At 41.4% G+C, this 21,487-nt stretch overlaps 1 protein-coding gene across 1 annotated transcript in view; it reads left to right on the top strand.

Moving 5' to 3' along the window:
* The window catches only part of cdh13 (cadherin 13, H-cadherin (heart)), a 441,664-nt gene that overhangs the window by 286,913 nt on the left and 133,264 nt on the right, over positions 1-21,487 (top strand). Inside the window, exon 7 of the mRNA XM_074631905.1 lies at positions 1,065-1,243. Within this exon, the coding sequence (XP_074488006.1) occupies positions 1,065-1,243 (179 nt within the window). The remainder of the gene's footprint in view (positions 1-1,064; positions 1,244-21,487) is intronic.

Raw genomic sequence — 21,487 nt, 5'->3', positions numbered from 1 at the left:
TGGGTTCTATGGGTACCCACGAGTCTCCCCTTTACAGACATGCCCACTTTATGATAATCACATGCAGTTTGGGGCAAAAAACATTTTTGAATGCAGTATAAATGTGTTATTTTCGTCTATTCTAAAATGGTGTATTTGGATATTTCTGCATACCGGGGTCCCTAAACAGTCTTGGAATTGGATATATTGGGTATCACTATACAACTGAGACTCTTGTGGATCCAGTGGTATTCATGTGTGATGATAGTCCCCATAGATGCCATTTCATTGTAGTGAGACCATTTTTCGAAACTTGACCTAACTGTATAAAATGACCTTTGGTGACATCTAGGATAATCACAGCCTCATGAAACTCTACAATCACAAATAAGAGACCTAGAGCATTGAGAGGATGGTAGGCTTTGCTATATAGACTGTCAATAAGGGGGGTTCTGAGCAGTTTCCAAAACAGAAGTGCTCTCCATCCAATCACCGAAAAATGCAATCCTTGCAGAAATTTCCAAATGTCAAAAGTTTTTGATACCAAATCACAGCATGGCTTTTTTCTATGGTGTTCCTTTAAGGTCTTGGTGTCTTAATGTGGTATTCTGAAAGGATTATTGATCATTTTTATTGATTCCCGAGTGGTAAGAAAAGGTTAAATTTAGCATCAAATTTGTGTAACAAATGGTATCAACCCAAAAATTGCTGCAACAACTTATGAGAAATAAGTGAGCACTCTCACATTTTATTTTAATTGGTTAGTGAATTCATGTTTATTTCTGATAAATGACTAGAACAACTTGACACGCAGTGCTGAGCTGCACCTCAAATTAAGCTTCAGGTTACCAGCTTTCAGATGATGTACGACCACTTCTATGTAACTTAAAATGTTTAAAGACAAAAGAGGGTCCACTGGTCTCGGAGCGTTATGGAGGATTTTATTCCTTCATGTTTTGGTTATACAGTGAGAAATATACATCCACGACACCTGCATTTAGCATTTAGCTCCCTCTCTCACATGTTTTGCATGAGAAGTATGTTTGACATCAGACTCAACCACCGTCTTTTACTGTCTACTCTAGGAACCACGGTGATGACGATGACGGCGTTTGACGCGGACGACCCCGGCACGGATAATGCCGCTTTGCGTTACAACATCGTCAGGCAGTCGCCGGACAAGCCTTCCCCGAACATGTTTTACATCGATGCAGAAAGAGGCGACATTGTCACCGTCATCTCTGACCAGCTGCTTGACAGAGAGGTGGGTTGACTTGGCAAACGTGTGTGTGTGTGTGTGTGTGTGTGTGTGTGTGTGTGTGTGTGTGTGTGTGTGTGTGTGTGTGTGTGTGTGTGTGTGTGTGTGTGTGTGTGTGTGTGTGTGTGTGTGTGTGTGTGTGTGTGTGTGTGTGTGTGTGTGTGTGTGTGTGTGTGTGTGTGTGTGCGCGCGTGCGCGTGCGGTGGTTTCGCACTGAGTGATGGTTCTTTTCCAAGTGGAACAGAGTGTGAATCTTTGCTGGACAGGTTCTTGTCACAAGCCTTACACTTGTCACTCTTTCTCAACTAATGCTACCAGTGAGCAGAGTGAGGATACAGTATGTGAGTGTGTGTGTGTCGTATGCCACCTATATGTGTGTGTTCCTTTGTGAGAATAAGCGCTGGTGCATTCCAATGAGCAGGCACAGAAGCCAGATGAGTGTCTCTCCATTTCCCCCGTCTAACCGGAGCGAGACAACGGGATGATTGCTTTTCCAGCAGGGTGACGAATGCCAGAACATCGATTGGGTTCGCTAGTGGAAGAGGAATATTAGCTGTTGTCAGACACTTAGCGCATAGTTTAATTGAGGTGATACACACTCATCCGCCGACTCTGGTGGTGTCCAACAAGCCCGGCTGAAAACCTCCCATCCGGAACTGCTGGAACCATGGCGGCTAACCGCCCTGATGAGCCGCTCCCCGAGCTACAGGAAACTGTTTAATAGAGGCGTAATTGATTAAAAGTACGGGCGAAATGAGATGCAATCAATGCAGCGAGCGCTGCCGATGCTGGTTTTGTGAGGTGATTGAGAGATTGAATGGTTCAAGAGATGTATATTCTCATCTGTCATAGTGAAGCATCTCTTTTCCAGGATTTTTCATGAAGAGTAAAATAAAAAAAAACAATAGCAGTACTCCTCCACCCATCTGCATCCAAGATTTATTACAACCACTAACAGGCTGGTGTTCGAATACGCAGTTGAATGCCTTTAAAAAAGGCATATAGCCAAATTGTCAGCCTGTTTGTGGCCTCAATAAATCTCTGAAAAAAGCAGATTCTTCCTATCACGTTATTCTCCATAGGCGATAAACTCTAGAAGTTATTAGTACGTCCTTCAAAGTCAACAAGACCTGAGACCCAACTCTCTGTTTGTCGGCAGAATCACATTGCAGTCAAGATTGATTAGTTCACTTGCACCGGTGATTTAATGAGCACCTTAGGTGGCGGCCACGCTGAGTGTTGTCCGGACACATTATCTCCAGTTGATTCTCATTGGGAGCTGTCTGGACCTGTTCCTGTCAGACTTCTGTCTGTTTGATGCACAGGGATGGAAAGGTTTTTTTTGTTATTATCTGCAGCTCGAATGTCCAGCATCATGTGACACAATAATGTGTCAATTTTCGCTACAGTCTTTTCAAAACAAAACTGCTTAATTAGGATTAGGAATAGATCGACTTGGTTAGGTTTAGGCAACAAAACTACTTGGTTAGCTTTAGGAAAAGATCACGGTTCGGGTTAAAATAACTCCGGAAGTGGCATAACTAGGTACGGAAGTAACATGACAAATAAATCAACTTTGACTTGTGGTTTCACGCGGGACACAAACACGAGTCTCCTGTGCGAAAGACTGGTGTTTTTTGATCCAACTATCCACCTCGACCTCCTCCCTACATGGCGTTCGCAGCTCTTTATACTTCCCGATTAACAATTATGTGGATGCATGCAAATTGATTTTGTGCTGACCATCACAAATTTTTTTTAATTTGTGTATGTACACGAATCAATACATTCAATTTCGAGACTATTTCACAAACTGCTGTGCGACTGGGCTGGATAAAGACCTTCCTGAGTTTTCTCTGCTGTGCCAACTCATTTGTGTTCTACTGTACAGCAACTCAATACATTTTTCCATCAAAATGTCCTTTTTTTGAACGATCAGTATGAGTGGTGCCAGAGTCCAAGAAAGATGTGGCCACCTAAAAGCTGTATAAGCCTGAAGCGCCATGTTGTCTTTATGTTGTATTTACAGTACAATTACAGTATCTATCCCACCTCATCTCCGACACCGCCATAATTTATTAGTGTGCTAGATTTTCCCAAAACGTCCTCAGGGATTTAAGCAATAGTCCAACCGCAGTGCAGCATCTCTGCAAAAAAAAATAAAAAATAGGGAAAATGGAATACTTCTTCAGAAGCACAGTCAGTCAGCAGAGCCAGATGGAAGTGCAGAAGGCATAAGTTTTAAACTGTCCTCCTCTAGGTCTGGAGAGATTTAAACTCAGCCACTTCAGCACATTCTCATAAATCTGGCTGCGGCATGACACCCATCGATTCCATCTGCCAAGCAGAATCTAGTTTTTGGAGACAGCATGTCCAGCATATGTGTGCAGTAGTATATGTCTGACAGAGAGAGAAAGAGAGAGATTTACACACCAAAACATAGAGGGGAGAGGAAGACAGAAAGGAGAGCAAGAGACGGATAAACTTTGTCTCTCTGTTGTCCAAATTCCACTGACATAAGTCAGGTGGAGCTCAAAGTGTGTTTGGATAGACACCTCACCTGCTCCGGGGAGGCAGAAAGCAATCCGGAGGAAAATTGGAAAATCAATTTTGTCACATTGAAATCAGTTTGATTTTCCCTCCAGTGCTTTCTCTTTGGCGTAAAATCCTGTCTTGATATGTACATTTACTCCACCGCTCTGTGTTTTTTCTCCTCACTTCTTCTTTGAGGCATGTCTCCCATCACTGTCTTATATTCTTCTGACGTGCGACACGGTTGGATCAATGGCAGGCTGTAATTTTTGACAGCTAATATCGCTGTGGGGGGATGAGGCCATTTTCATAAGTCTGAAAAGACCAAGTTCTTATCTTTCCGCCGAATACACGCGGAAATCGCTCTTAATCATCCGAACGCCGTTTGAAGAAATCAATCTGCTTCGCAAAAATGTCCATCTTCACCTGTTTTCTTAGAACATCTGAACGTCTCTACGCATGAGCTGAGGCGCTGCAGCGTAGCCGCCACATCCAAACACTTCACCGCACTGGAATTTAAATTACTTTTTTTTTGCACATGTAGAAAACTGTTAAATTGGATCAGAAAAGTCAATATACTGTAAGAAGCAGAGGATTTTGAGCTTTTCACTTACTAACATGTTCCTGATTAATTCTAACAGGGAATAAATTTGACTTGTAATGAGAAAGAAATCGCTCTCCAATATTAATAAGCGCGTTCCACCCTCTTGGGCCTGTGTGAAGACAAGCGTATAGCAGCTTGACAGTGTGCTAGGTGTTATGTTATCTTTCTGAAAGGTAGAAAGGAATTAGGTTTTGTTCCTGTGTGTGTGTCTATGAGTGTGTGTTGATGAGAATAATTTGTCTAAGCTCAAATTAATAAATCAGCTTCTCAGAGAAAACAAAATATCACCGATGTTATTCATGGAGGAACTTCCACCAAAGAGGCTGAAGACATCATCCTGCATAGCCAGTAGGCAATTTGTTAATTTGGGACTCAAATCTGTCTGCTATACTTCAGCACCACGGACAGCGCTATGGATTTATCAATACACAGCACAGTTAGGCTACTGATATTAGAGCCGTGATCGGGTCTGTGGATTCTAACTTGCACAAACCTCAGTCAGATAAAGGATCAATGAGTCAGGCAGAGAAGATTAACATATTCAACTAAACAACATCCTCTGCCCCAGCACTCTCTCTGCTACTAGGGGATTGAGAGGGCAGGTTAAAGCTAGGGTTGGTAATCTTGAGAGCAAGAGCACACTCGATTTTAAACAAGACTCGGTCAAAACTGAGTATATGGCTGGACTGTGTGTGGTCAGACTGATAAATTGTGGCTAAATTGTTACACATATAGTCAGTGGTGATGTCTATCATGTTAAATCCAGCGGTACATGTCCACCAGGTCTGGCAAGAACTAGGGGACGCTCTGCTCCACTCAACTGGCCGTTCGAGCTGTGACATACCCTCTCGTGGAATACACCTGATTGGTCCCTGGTTTTCTTCTCATCGTTTCAAACAGGAAACAACATGACTCGTAAACTTTCTGTTATTCCGTCTAAACAATCCACCAAAATCTACCTCTGAAAACATTTTGAAGTGAGAAATATGGGATGCCACTGCTGAATCTCATTTCATTTTAGAACTAGATCGTCTAGTTTGACAACTTAGTCCAAGTTTTGTGAGCCGGACGTGCCACACTGGACGGGCTCATTTGCATAAAGTTGAGATACTGACATGCCCTGCGAAAACGTAAACAAGGGCTGTTCCCGCCTTTTCATTTTGAAAGAGCAATGGCCAATGAGGAAACTTAAAAAATGATTCAACTGAAAAACTCAGCCAGGTGTTGCCAACTCTTAGTAGCTAGCAGCACTAGCTCCAAAAGTCCCTAAATCTAGAGAGAAAGTTGCCAAGTCGGCAACACCGACAGTCTGTCCCTTCAGGCCTCCCCAAAATTATCATTATGAAATTAACCACATCATCATGAACGTAGACAACGACCATGGCTATTGTTAGTACTCGCAGCTGTCAAGCTAGCAGCTTGTGGAAGACTCCGGTGAGACACAATAAGTGCACGGGCAGAGTGCACGCAGACAGGCAGGTAGATAGGCAGCCCGTCCAATCATTTATTTGGGGCTGAATGAAATGACTCATTACAGTCCTGCTGCAGCCACACATACTGGATTTTGTTTACTTTTTTTTGTCAGAGCATTTCATTTATTGAGTGCTGTCGGGATGTATTGAGAAACTCTACAAATAAAACATGTTTTTGAAGAAGATTACCAACCCTAGCTTTAACAAGAGGCATGTATTTTGGCAATCCCCCCCTCAAATCGCCTACAGCTCATAATACAGAAATCGCAATCCTAATATCTCACTTGGCTGATTCATCAGTCAAACCCTCGTTCCTTCAGTCAGCTGTGTTTTCACGCACCACCTAGCATTGTCACGGCCTGATCCTTTCCAGAGGCTCGTGAATGAGTGGGGATGTGAATCAGAAGAGAAGTGAGGAGAGCAGGGAGGATAGAGGCAGGCAGGCAGACAGGCAGGGAGCACAGTAAATGTCCCTCTAGTCTACAAAATAACAAGGCTCCTCTGGATTTCCTCAGGTCTACTCCTGTGTTTCACTCGTAACGAGCTATATATACAGTTACTTGTAACCAGCATGAATCTTCAAATGAAGACGTGCGCCAAACATGTTCTGTGGTCTTTTAATTCATATATTCTGATTTATACTGTCCCGATGACGATGATGAATACCAATTTACCAGCACACAGAGACTCCACACACACACACACACACACGCACGAAAAGAAGTGGAAGGCGAGGATGGTGTGTTCTGAGAGGTAATAACACACTAAATAAGAAAAATGAAAGTGGAGAGCTGAGGTTATTGGCTTGAACTTCGTGTGGAATATATTTAAAGCTACTGTACGGTGATAGAGTGATCACATTTCCTAGACATGCACGCACACACACACACACACACACACACACACACACACTCACCGATCATTGTGATCTATTTCAGTCTATGGTGTGTCCGTGTGCAGGCAGGCTGTAACCAGAGAGGACAGACTGCTAATGGCAGTGTGACTTTCTGACTCTCTAATGCTCTCTGGCCAATCTGGGAGCTGTCACTGCTAAGGATAGCCAATCGATGGAGTCGGCCGACCCCTCCATCCCCTTCCATGTTCTACAGAGGTGAATTACATGGAGATAAAATGGATGTCTGTGTGTGCGTGTGTGCGTGTGTGCGTGTGTGCGTGTGTGTGTGTGTGTTTGTGATGGAATTGCGATGTTTATATTCAAGTAGCTAAAACGGCATGTTTTACTTTGAGTTTTTTTTCATTCCCTTCCATCTGTGGAGTTGTGTTGTGAGTGCTTGTTAAATCCATTTTTTTTTTCCCAGACAGAAAGCACATCTTAACAACCAATATGTTACAATAACATTTTGTTTTTCACCTGAAGGTGACTTTCAGATAGAATAGCGGTGCTTAACAATCATTATTGGAAAAATATTTCTGCCTGGAAAAAGGCAGTCGGACAAAAGCGCAGTTGGATATATGCAGCCTGTTTTACTGTAAACATAAAAGATAATCTCTGTTGACAGGACGGGTCGTATTCTCTGCTGAGGCAGCTGTCAGCAGAGGTCGCGCGCTGTGTTTATTCAGGACTTACTTTCCCGTCTCCTGCACTGTAAATGTGTTTACTGTACATTACCTGCTCCGTTTTGCTTAACAAGTACAAATCCACAGTGACAGGTAGATGGATGAATGTACACAGTTATCTCTGATCAGCGGTATCGTATGTAACGGCGGCTGTAAGTAAAGTGACCCGGTGTTTGTTTGGCGCGACCTTGGCAGTGTGCTTCCTGACGGCGTTTTGGCTGATAAGAAAGCTTATCCTGTCTAATGGCTTATTTGGCTCGGTGGCCAAAGTGGCTACATGCCTGTGTTCTGTGATGAATGACAACCGAAAGCTTTGGCAGGTGGGAAAAACCGCATTCATTTCCCTCCGCTTTCATTGTTGTGATTCTTCCCCGCGTTTATTGCTCTTTTCCCCCTCGCCGCTGCATTGTTTTCTCACTTATTTTCATTTTGTGTTATTTTCGCTCTTTGTCTCCCTGCCTCACTGTCTACCGCTTATTTATTTTTTTGTTTCTGTCAGCCTCGCCTCCCCTTCTCCTGTCAACACTTCACTCTGGACATCCAATTACTCGCAGGTCATAGCATAGTGATTCCATTCAGAGCAGCGCCATTCAGCGCGGGCCTCAAACAGCCATTCAAATTACATCCTCGGCTGCCTTCAGAGTTGCCGCTCTGCGAAATGTTGTTTTCAAACATTTCCGGGGGCGCCACCTAATCTGATCCCCCAAACATAATTGAATGTCAGTCGCCACATAAAGATGCTTCCCTCTCTTCAATTAGCGTCTCGTTTCCTCGTGTCACAGCGACGAGACAAAGCAGACAGAGAGATATTTACTCCTCGCAGGTAGAGGCCGGAGAGAGTTATTATATTATGTCATTTATATGCAAATAATACAGCACGGGGAACACATTGATAAGATTTCATTACAGCAGATCTGATGTGCACTTCAGTTTATAAACTCCCTTTTCATTCCCCTATTATGATGTGGAGATTGGAAAGGTGGAGAGAGATGCAGGCAGAGAGTATGGACAGAGTTAGAAAAAGGCCCAGAGGGCTCAGAGTGGATAAGGAGAAAAGAGGCATGGAAAGCCAGTGTGAAGAGGTGCAGCACAGCCTGTGAGGTGGCCGACAAGACGGGCGAATGATCAGAGAGACAGAGTGAAGTGCCGGCGCGATATCCGCTAAGAGATGCAGCCTCCAGTCGGCGGCTTAATGGAGAAGTGAGACCGCAGAAGGTTCACGGGTGCAGAGACAGCGGCAGGATGGAGAACAATTTTTAGCAACAGCATAGTGATTTTATTCATAGCGACAACAAAGAAGCCAAGGCACTTTGTATTCACCGCCCAGCGAGATGCTTTTTTTTTCAACCGTATCTGTAGCCACGAGCTTCAGAGTAGTGTGGAAGTAATTTAAAGATACTGAAGTGTATATCTGCAAGAACTGAAAGCATCAAGACCTACAGTGTGAACTACAGCCAGTGTGTACACAGTCAATGAACTACAACCAGTGTGGACTACAAGTAGTGTGAAATATATTCATAGGTCCCTTTACCCTTCAGAAATAGTCAATACAGAATATTTCATTCTATACCCTGTTACATCCTGTATGAAGTGGCTGAATGCTGTGAAGTTGTATCATGCTTTAGTCTGGGCCTTATGTGCATGTAGAGAAGGGAGGTCGGTAGCTGGTTGTCACTCCCTAAATTGAGAGTTTTGCTGATGATTAACACAATGATCTTTTGAGACTGATTTGTGTTTCTGTTTTAATTTAGCTTTGTGTGTGTTGTTGGTCTGCAGAGCCCTTGATATCAGAAATATCTCTCACTAGCTGCTATAATTAATTCAGAAGGGGATATGTTAACAATGGAGATAACGACACGTTAGTTATATACGATTACAATATGAAATGACAGATGCATGTAGATTATATTGCATGTTTACATATACTGTGATTTCATTTTTGTTACAGGCTTATCAATAGCATATAAAGTATTGCATGTTCAATTTGTTAAGGTTCCCCTCCACACCATAGACTGTATAAGAAGTGGACGTAGTCACTGTGACGTCACCCATTGGTTTGAGGACTGCCGTTTTGAAGCCTTGAGTTCAGCATTTTGGCCGTCGCCATCTTGGTCTTTTGCAACCAGAAGAGGGTGGAGCTAAGTACAACCAAACGTTGAATACGAATTTTTTAGGCCACCGAAAAGGTTATAATTAACTTTCATGAACTGAAAACACACTGTGAAAAGATTAAAGTTCTAAGACGAAAACACGGACAACTCCCAAACCGGACAACGTCGTGGTAGCGACCTGTCAATCACAAGATAGCCGCGCCCTAAAGCATACCCTGCTTTATGGTCTATTTGACTCTAAATGGGACCATAATTTACTAAATGAACGTCATGCTGTATTGAAGAAGACTTGAAACTAGCTATTGAGACCATAAACTCATGTTTACAATGTTTACCGAGGTAATAAATCAAGTTAGAAGTAGAGTCATTTTCTCATCTATACAATCAGACTTCTTTTTCTCCCCTGCTGGATATTAGAAAGAATGCAAGTTGAAGGCACTTCCGCATTGGCTTCACTTCTCAGACCCGGAGGTAGACCACTGCTCCAGAAATGTTTAAGACTTATAAAGGTACTCTGCTTTTAATAATAGTTTGTCTGATAAAGTTTTTCCACAACAAAAGTACAACTACCTTGTTGAAAATTGTTAATACTACGTCCAAGTCTTTTATCTCATAGAAAAATCCAGAATCTATGAATATGCAAAGATGTTTAATTTCAGTGTCTGTGTATTCATTCATTCATACAATGAAAGCAACAGTTTGCGCATTATGACCAATTATCTTAGGCTGCAGTATGCACCACCCAGATTTGTTCAGTACTTCAAAGATTCAATTTTTAGCTGCTATAGTGAATCTTTCTCAAGAACAGCACTTTCACTGTCTGTTATTACTATTCAGACACTTGAGGCTGCTGTGACAGTGACAGTTACTGCAGTAAAACAACAAGTCAAGGTTTCATCATGGTTAAATAACAAAGGTGCGTGCATCCACAGCCGTACTTTTCAATTTATTTGTCTTGTGTGTGAATGACTTGTAAATTAGTCAAACGTACACACTTTGTAGAGCAGCAAGAAGAGAAACCAACCCGATACCACTTCCTCACACCTACTGTAGAATAGATGATGGCTGTGACGCAGAAAAGAAGTCCGGGAAAGAAAGCGAAACACTTGAGTACATTACCAAGAGATCCCATTATAAAGAGTGTTACTGCAGTGTCTCCTTATGTGATGGCCAGTAGCCAGAGCCCTGGCAGCTGTAATCAATACAGTGTAGTTGGTGTGAACCCAACCACCTCACGCTCTCTTGTTCTTCCCCGAAATGAACAAGGTGGACACCGTTCACAGGCATTGATGAAATACGGTTCCCCTCCTTTACCCCCCTCCATCTGAATCCTTCTTCCTCCTCCTCCCTTCCCTCCCTCTTCTATCATGCCTCTGTCCAGTTGCATTAGTGAGGAAATGAGATTCCCCCTAATTAATTAGATCTCTGAGTGCTAAAGATGAAGATTACATCCCAATGAAGGTTAGAGGTGTCAATCACAGTTTTTTTTTAAGCCGCGCTTTCCTCAAGATAAATTGAGCCCCCTGGGCACTGTGGGTAAAAGTGTGTGTTGTTAATCTTATTTTTTTTCCCACCCTTTACTTTAATTGAGTCTCACCGACAGTAGTCAATGAGACCTGAGACCAGAGAGAACAACAAGGTAGATGCTCGGTCGGAGGAGACGGAGTCAGGGAAAATGGAAATAAGAAGGATAGAGTTGAAAAATGTGATCATTAAGACACTAAGAGGATGGAACAACGGAGAGGAATAAGGCTGGACAAATTTGATAATGGAGGTTAAAATAAAGAGCGAAGCGGGAGTCAATCAGAGACAAATTATTGCGTGATTACCGTGAGGAAAAAGTGCTTTTTACATCACAATTATGACTTACAAAATGTCTTGATGCACAATTTAATTGTGGCCAATTGGATAGGCATGTAAGAGAGCAGTTAGAAAAAAATAATGCTTGATGGATTTGTTCGACTGATAAATGTCTGGGCTCTATTCAGACAATCTGAGAATACTCTTAGAGAGCTCCTGATTCAGCCTATAAAATTTTAGCAAGAGTCCGAGCTTAGGAGTCAAAACATTCTCACTCCCAACTTGTCAAGTACTGCCGCTTGGTCAGTGTCCCTCGGCATGGGAGACCCTACCGGGTAACCCTCTTACTTTTGGACGTGTCAGGGACGGCGCGTCAACATATGCTCGTTACATGCATAGTGTCCTTTCAAAATAAACTTGGGGTTGTAGGAGTGATTTAGCGAACTTCTCTGAGCAAGGAGGGGACATAAACTTTTACTTTAGTGAGGACGTGTGGTTGACCTTATTGATAAGAAAAGGCTGTTCCCATACAAAGTTCATAGCAATATAAAATGTAATGCACTGTAACTTGTATATATTCCACAAAATTACTTTGTATGTCAACCATGAAATTGTGAACCAGGAAGTATAAAGAGAGACAAACACCTCAGAGGAGTTCGGGGTGGACGGGTGGGTCAAAAAACACTGCTGTTTACACCTGCGCAGAACCTGAAGTCAACGTTGACTTATTTGTCATGTAACTTCCGAACTTAAGTTACGCCACTCCCTGAGTTATTTTAACCCAAACCGGGATCTTGTCCTGAACCTAACTAAGTAGTTTTGTTGTCTAAACTTAACCAAGTTGATCTTTTCCTAAGCCTAACTTTTATTTTGAAAAGACTGGGGCAGTAATTGACTCGTGCGTCACATTTTGCTGGACATTGAGGAATAACTTTTCGTAAGAAATCATACGAACCGCTGTATGAGGATACGTTGCTAGGTATGAAGCATTTAAAAAGGTTTGATTGGTTGATGAAACAAATAAAAATGCATCCTCTGTGATAATGGGCAACAAATAGATGGTGAAATTGATTGGCCAAATCCAAGAATTTAGCCTCTATTAAGACATGTATGAATACTTTTTTATGTAATGATCATCTGTGTCGAATAAATTGGAAGCCATACTTTAGAAGTAGCGTACAAAATGTTTGAAAACACAAGCCTATTTGTATATAACCTTTTCACACGCTGTTATATGTAATTACTTGCGTTTATTTTCCATGCTGGTAATTTGAGTACTTAATCTATTTGATATTAATGGAGGGAAAGTGTCTCAGCTTTCTGCAGTTTCTGTGATTGCTGATGTTAATCTATAAACCGGGGAACACTGTTGAATTTTTCCTGTTGCCCAGTATGTTAGTGTTGTGATCACTTTCATATCTGGCGTTATAGTGTTTTTGCGTTTGGTAGGAGATGTGAGCGCATCTCTAATGAGATCGACCACAAACATTATCCCTGCACAAACTAGTCTGTAGCGTTTGATTAACTCACCGTCGTTCAGCATTTGGAGAATATTTCTCCTATCTTTTCTTTGTCTTTCTGCCATTTCCTCCTCTGCTAAGAAACTCTTAAGCCTCTTAAAAGTCCTTCTCCCTATAACAGTTTTTCACCTTAGGAGCTCTCTTAAGGGCTAAGATGCTTTGTGAATCACCTTTATTTTTTACCATTATCTAGTCTTAGCTGTAAGGAGAAATTCGATGAAAACATCATAATTCTAAGAATTGTCTAGGATTATGTCACTAGGAGCAACTCTTTGTACTAAGAAGCTTTAACAATACGGCCCCAGATCTTTTTTTATTCCCCTGTCTGTCTCTATAACATTTAGTTAATCTGAATATTTGCTCTGAACACTGACTCAGTTTACCCAAATCTTCTTCTTACTCTTTCTTTGGAGAGACATTTTTGTGGCAAAAGAAAAAGGCAAAATAATGTTGTTTTTTTTCACGAGCAAATAAAATGACAGCTAAGTCATCTCTTCCCCTCGTGGTTTGCGAGAGCTCAATGAGTTTCTGCTGTGTACATCCAGTAACCTGCTTCGCATCCCAGAGTGCTGTAATGACTTTTCAAACATCCATTATTTATGTCCATGTGGCACAGGGGTAGAGACACTGCAGCAACACAATCTGTTCAAAGTCTAAAACTCGAGAAGCTGGCAGATGATAGAAAAGTTTTGCCTGTCAAGCGAGTCGGCTCATCAAGCTGTGATTAAAGAATTAGTTCTGAGACGATGAAATAAAATTTAAAGGTGCCCTGCTGAAGAATGCACAAAAATAGTAAATAAATCTCCTTTAACCCTTTGAACTCTGCAATAGAAATGGTCTGCCAGTGCCTACATTGGTAATTTTGCTGATTGTGATGTCAGTTCTTGGAGTATCTTCAAATGATTCATATCCCTGAAATCAGTACAACCTAAGCTAAAAGGTTATATAAGTCAATAAACCACACTGATTGACAAAAGTATTTGAAATTGTGTCATAAAATTAAAAAAATACAAAAATTGGACATGTTTTTTCATAAACTGTTGCTAAATACAGACACAAAACATATCGATCAAAAGATTTCTAAATATAGAAACATGAACAAAATATTTCCTAACTCTCCATACGTTATATGAAATATGCACAGTTTTTAAGATATGCCCTTTTTCTCTGAGCAGATCAAGTGCAAAGGCGTTTTGATAGTTCTGTTACGTTCTACACGTAACGTAACATAATGACGTCATCACGAGTGTACAATGTAATGACACGAAAGACGGAAGCCTCAGCTTTCTGCTGCAAAAAAAGGAAAGAATGCTCTAGCGTTTGTTTTGTATTTTGCATCGATTTAAACAGGATCATGCAAAAAGCGATCTCCCGTGGCCATTAAGGGGCGACACCGCGCATTGTCATCGCATTTCGCCTGCACGTAACGTAATGTAATGACGTCATCACGAGCATACAACATGACGACGTTAAAGACAGAAGCGTTGGCTTTCCACTGCAAAAAGAATGAATGCTCTAGCTGTTATGGTTTTTCTGTTAGATTGATTTAAACAGGATCATGCAAACAACAATCTCATGTGGGAGGTCAGTTTTTAAAGGGTTAAAGGGACAGTCCACCAGTTTTACACATAATGTTAGTTCATCCATCAGGAGGGGTAGTATAAAGTCTGAACATTTTTCAATAATGTTTTCTATGACTCTGTTGGGAAATGTAACCCTGGTGATGTCATCAGGGGTATCTCGAGTTGGGCTTGAAGACTACAAAGTTATAACAGAAAACCTGCAAAACAAACTGGGGTGTGGAGATTAAAAGATGTGGGGTTTACTAGGCAGGGAGGGGCTATATCTCGGCATCTGTTGCTTCAATTTTGACAATTCTTCTTTAAATATATATCTCCTGAGACCCCTAATTTAATGGATGTGTAATGCTAAATTGCAGTAGTATCCCTTTAAACTCCTACGCCACTCCCTTACCTTATGTTTCTATATTATTTTACAAGTTGCTTGCTTAAATTCACAACCTTCTGCTAACGAAAATGTTGGCCAGTACCATGAGGCCATTCATCGGGGACTGGCTGAATGTTGATGTTGTTTCTCTCTAAAATAAAGACCCTGCTTTCTGCTCCAACTCTTTTCTGACATTTCACAGGCACAGAGAGTACGCTATGAATAATGCTAATAAAAATAAGTTAATTATGCTAAGTCAAATAGTAAAAAGAAAAAAAGTAAGAGGGTGGAAGAGTCCATAATAATAACACTAATTTATTCTGCTCCGCTAATCATCCAAAAATGGTGTTAGCCTCTTGACTTAGAGGGATTTTCAAATGCACAAGTTCTCTAAAACAAACAAATCTAAAGTGGTGATAGATGCAACCTATTAGGGGAACTCAAATATTGGCACATTCAAATTACTATGCACACAGAAGAAGAAAAAAAAGCAAGAGACCTTTTTAAAATTCAGAAGTAATCTACGAGAATGGAGAGTTGTGACTTTTCCTGTGTCCTAAGGAGGTATTGAAAGGGCAGCGGAAGGGAAGGAAGGGAGGAAAGGACGGGGAGGGTGAGACCCGAGAATAGAGAGATGAAGGAGAGCGACAAGCGGAGTGAGGGGTGCAGGTGGAGGGCGGAATAATTAGGGTGAGACTACCGCTCGCTGCTCGGAGGGAAACGTCTATGCTAAGTGAAAGTGAGGGCTTCAGTATGTCAGGGAGGTCCTGGTGACGCTACACTGTCATTAGGCTTAGAGAGAGCTTCAACACTCTTACATCCCTCTTGATCGCTCGTTCTCTCGCTTCGGTCTCCCTCCCGCTGTCTCATCCTTCACAAGTCTTCCCTTCGCCGTCTGCCCCTCGCTCCTTCTCTTTCATCCCCTACTTTTTCCCTTCCTCATTGACCTGAGGATAAAGAGTATTTGTCAACAGCTCTTACTCTCCAGCGAACCTCCTCCCTACAATAGCCCTTCAGGCGAGAATTAATTTCACCCCGTCTCCATGAGAAAGTACATTGATTGGAAAAGTTTGTTGTTGTGTGCTCAGTATTTTTTTTTTTTATTGTTCCCTTTCCCATGCCACTTTCTCTTTGCTGATGGAATTCAGCTTGGTTCATTGCCTCTGCTAAAGCAGCCACAATGCTATCGGGGGGCCTATCTCTCTTTAGGTGGCCATCTTTAACGGCCACGGTTGTATAGATCCCTCCAAATAGCCACCTGCAATCCCACCCCCTCCTCCAGCAGAGCCATAGATTGGTTGTCTGCAGCTTGGATTTGTGTTGTTTTATTCTGCTGAAAAAGAGCAAATGAAAAGAGGAAGTTGGCATTGACACAAATCGCAGCATATGTGCGGAGGTCATACTGTAATTCTCCTCGCGGAGCCCAGCAGCGGGATTCTGTAAATTGGCTTTTATTTTGTTAAGTCCGCTGCCCACTGCCTGTCAAATAGGGAGTTAAACCTTCTGTCCTGCCACTTTCCGTTTAATCTAGTTTAATCTATTTGTAGCCAGTCTGAGTCAGCGTTGGATTGAATGCACTCAAAGTAGCATCATCTTCCTACTGTTCGCCGTCTCTCTCTCTCTCTCTCTCTCTCTCTCTCTCTCTCTCTCTCTCTCTATTGCACTATTCTCCCTGGACATGAATACAAAGAAATCATTGGTTTATTTCTCTGTCTTAGATGTCTGCCTGCAATGTTTTCAGTGGAATCCCACAGGAAGCTTCAGATGACTAGGAAATAAGACCGCAATCACAGTGTGCAACATAAATAGATAGCAAAAGATCAATATTGACTGTCAGCTATGTTGATGTAGTTTTTATTTTGGGCATCACCATATTCTGTGGGAGAATGCCTGAACTGACCCAATTATAACATATTTATATATATATATATATATTTTTTATTTTTGTTTCACATAAAACTAGGGAAATGATCATACCTTGGGATACATACAAGTATGAACAAAATCAAACAGCCTCTCTTAAGTTCCTCTGTCTTTTTGCTGTATATTGCAAGCTACTGAATTGCAGTTAACCCTCTGACACCCACAATAGACCCGTTTTTTGTCTTTTTTAGGGTGGTACAGGGGGTCTTTAGGGGGAGATAGCAGGCCAACAGTAGATGTTGCATAGAAGTGGTGTACATCATCTGAAAGCTGGGAACCTGAAGATTAATTTGAGATGCAGCTCAGCACTGTGTGTCAAGTTGTTCTAGTCATTAATCAGAAATAAACATGAATTAATTAATTATTATAATTATTTAAAATAAATGGTAAAAATGTACAAGGGTTTAGAACATTATGATGGGAGTATATAATGGCCATCCCCATGCTCTGTTTTATCTCATAAGTTGTTGCAGCAATATTTGGGTTAATAAAACCATTTTTCTCCACTCTATTATTGATAATAATGATCAATAATCCCTCTTAAATACCACATTAAGACACCAATATCTTGAGGAACACCATAGAAAAAGTTGTGCTGTGATTTGGTATCTAAAGCTTTTTACATTTGGAGATTTCAGATTTCCCTAACCCTTTTTCAAGGATTGCATTTTTCGGTTATTAGATGGTGAGCACTTCTGTTCTAAAAACTGCTCAGAAACCCCCTTATTGTTAATCTACCTGGGAAAGCCATCCATTCTCTGAATGTCCTAGGTCTCTATTTTATGGTTGTAAAGTTTCATGAGACTGTAATTATTCTAGAGGTCACCACAGGTCATTTTATACAGTGAGGTCAACTTTCAATTGGGCTCATTGGATTCGCAAGAGTCTCAGCTTTACAGTCATACCCAATTCATGCAATTCTGAGACTGTTTAGGGACCCCAGTATGCAGAAATATTCAAACACATCATTTATAGAAAAGGTGAAAATAACATATTTATACTGCATGCAAAAAAGTACATTGTTTTTGCCTTAAAACTGCATGTGATTATCATAAAGTGGGCATGTCTGTAAAGGGGGGAGACTCGTGGGTACCCATAGAACCCGTTTTCAGTAACGTATCTTGAGGTCAGAGGTCAAGGGACCCCTTTGAAAATGGCCAAGCCAGTTTTTCCTCGCCAAAATTTATCTCAACTTTGGAGCATTATTTAGCCTCCTTCCTCACAAACTGGTACAACGTGGTTGGTACTTAAGCTTTTTAGTTTCATAAGATATCTGCACCTTCACTCTAGCTCAAACACTGAACCTGATACAGCCTCTGAAAGACAGTAAAGTCGGTCGAGATACCAACATGTTATATCTTGTTTGATTCATCCGTGCAAAAACAACAACTATTTCTTGGCTGGCAGCAGTAACTTCCTAGAGTCTGTTCTGGTGTCTTGGCATCAGGTTCCAGGTCAAGAAATAGTTGAACATAACCCCAAGTAAAACAGGGAATTGTTGTATTTTCACAGACTAAACAAACAAGATATAATGTGTTACTTAGTGAGCTTTAGAGCACATTGTGTTATCTTTGGACAGAGCTGTTTCCCCTTTTTTAGCTTCAGGCTAAGCGAGCCAGCTGCTGGCTACAGCTTCATGTCGACTGTACAGATATGAGTGTGGTATCAACCTTCTCATCTAATTCTAGCAAATAAGCATAATTCTCAAAATGTCTTGTAATGGCACTTACCCAAAATTGGCAGGTCAACCACTTTCATGTTTCATGGTGTAAACTTTACCCATTGTAGTGCACTGGCGGGTGCATTATAGGCTACGCTATATTCGCAATGAGTCCGCAAAGGTGTATTTTTAATGCTGGGAATATAATGGCATCCGTTCAAAGGGCAAGCGAGGGCCAGAGGCCCGGAGCAAGAGAGACTTCCCCGTCTCTCTGAAAGCTGGAGATACAGTATCCCGTGGCTCGGCGAGCTTGTGGTGCCACACAGCAGCCGCACTGTGAGACAGTCGCCACAGAAACTTCCTCTGAAGTTTGTTCAGTGGAATAGAGTCAATATTTGACTTTTTTTTTTTCTGAGTACAAACCTGGGGACGGAGGTTTGTATGGCAGCCATAGCACAGCTGTCATGGAGCGGCTCTGGGTTCTGGCAGTGACCTGCATGGATGAATGTTTGCCTGATAAGTCCTGTGGCCTCTGGGCCACAAAGATAAGGGCAGCACCTTGATAGAGAAAAAAAAGAACGCAAGTCACTCACAAACTCACTCTGTACAAATATATGGTCTACTAAAACACACACATACATCATTTAATCACCTCTATAAACACATGTAGACACTTTTTTTGCCAAAAAAAGAAAAAGAAGTGAGTGAAAAGATAAAATGAAGGAATATAGCACAATCTAATCAATGGGGGGTTAGTAAAAGATTGAGACACATATACAGAACATACTTATTGTTAAGACCTCTTGGTCACACCAGAAATTGGCACAGCAAAATTCATTTGCGAGTATTTGAGAAATATTTGGCCCTAGCTGATGTTACTCACATACTCTGCAACAGGAAATAAACTGGACATTTGGAATATTTACATTTACAACTGTGAATGGTCCATAGTCAATCACAATTTGTCCCAACAAGCTGTTTTCTATCCTCTCTGTGCTGTTTACTCCTCCCTTGCATTTTGTTCTGGAGATTGTACATCATTTAATCCAATAAAGACTTTTGTTTGAAGTAGGGAGAAACCTTGGTCCATTGCCTCTGCTAAACCAGACACATTAGTTTACTGGGTGGCAAGTTCCATTTTTTGGTCTCTAACGGGACAATAAGTTCACTCTGGCTCTCCAAAATTCACCATCATGAGAGAATCCTCTGATTGTGGCGATTCCATTGGAGTTTATTGACTTCACTGTGGAATTTTGACTTTTTAATTGCTAGGTTTGACCAGGCCTTGATTTACCCCGCACAGCAGCTATAGATTCTTGCAGTGTCACAAGATCACGCGAAAATCGCAGGATCACATGTCACACTGAAATCCATCTTGTCAGGCTTCAAGTAATGCATTTGTGTCCGGCTCACCAGATAACGGACCAATCAGTGTCCTGTGAGAAGCTACACTGGCAGCTACGGGCGTGGCTCAGGTGTGTGAGACGACACGGATATGCTTCGGCAAGAGTTTGATTGACTGACAGTTCATCCAATCACCTGCCAAGTATTTTTTGAAAGTGCCTGCTCTTTTCCAAACATTTTCCAATGACGGCTTCTCAGATGGTTGTGTGTAACAAACCATCTGACAGGGTCAGGTTAGGCCTCGATGCTAAATTGAGGAAAAACAAAACAATCCTATTATACTGTCAGTACTGTATGTGGGAGTCCATAAAAGAATATGGAGCTTTATAATGAATATTAATGGGTGTTTACAACCCTACAACAAAGGAGCAGCTGCACATTTAAAAAAAATGGAAAATATATATATCTTATGCACCAAATTGACATTTCCATGACTTACCTTGACATTGTAAATATATTATTTATGACGTATAAACCTATAGGAAATCAGGAAGTACACAATCTGATTGAAAAACTGTCATATTATTATCTATGAACACTACTATGCCATAAACAATCTAAAACATTGTGATGGTACACCCTAACCACCCTAACTGATTGGCTTGTCAAAAAGAAGGATTAGGGATCATGCTGCGCGCCCCCTACTCTCCCTAATTTTAGGAAAATAAATGATGTATTAATCACTTCATTCCTGTATCAAGTCACTACCTGAAGAATGACTAGGTTGGTTAACTGTCTCTATGAAAACTAGTCCACAGGGAAAATGTGTTTCTCTGTGGGTATAATGTACCTGCCTACCTGGGAAATTACATACATACAGTGTAGCTGTGAGAATTCCTTATCTACCAGACTCACATTCATCCAGGTGAGTGCTATACAATATGGAAAGAGTTCCATTCAACAGAAAAATACTGTTTTTTATTAGAAATAGGTGATAATATATGACTGATCCTGATATAAAATATGGTTAGAAGCTGTACAGGATGAGGCAGTAAGTGCAGTGAAAAACTACATGAAGTCTTCATTTGCCCTTCAATAAATGATTATGACAACGATTTCCAACAACACGCCATGGCTTGTATTGGCCTGCGTACTTCTTGGTGTATGGAGGAAAGATTCTGTGTGACAAAAATGGATCATTCTTACTAGGGGTCGGAAAAAAGTTGATTCACCCACGTATCACAATTTTTTTCCCGATTTTTGAAATTGATTTTTTGATGCCACAATTGATATAATTGCTTCATTTGAGTCTATGTGGAGGTAGGAAGAAGTTGCCTCTTTTAATGTTGTAGTCTGAGTAATGTAACGTCATATCCGTTCCGTATCCTTGTTAATACAACCTGCACCCTCACATTTGAAATCCAAAGTGGTAAACACTACACATACAGTAAAGCATGGAAACACTTTGGGTTTCACATATTACCAGTAAAAGCAGACCTAGACATCATGGCTGAAGCTGCATGCCAACTCTGTCATGGACAGGAAATTTTATCGTATTCCGGAAACGTGCGGTCAAGCCAGCCCTCACTCTCATCTCTGTGGTCAAATCAGTCAACGCTACAACTGTAGAGCACCCATATACTTACATTAATTTTAAATGCATTCAAACGGCCCCGATGGAGCTGACCATGGATGTATAGAGAGAACGGAGCTGACGGGAGAGCTAGAGATGGAGTAGGTGAAGTGAGCGGATGTATAC

The sequence above is a fragment of the Sebastes fasciatus genome, chromosome 4 (assembly GCF_043250625.1).
Source record: "Sebastes fasciatus isolate fSebFas1 chromosome 4, fSebFas1.pri, whole genome shotgun sequence".
Lineage (NCBI taxonomy): Eukaryota > Metazoa > Chordata > Actinopteri > Perciformes > Sebastidae > Sebastes > Sebastes fasciatus.
This window is presented reverse-complemented; position numbering and strand designations above follow the sequence as displayed.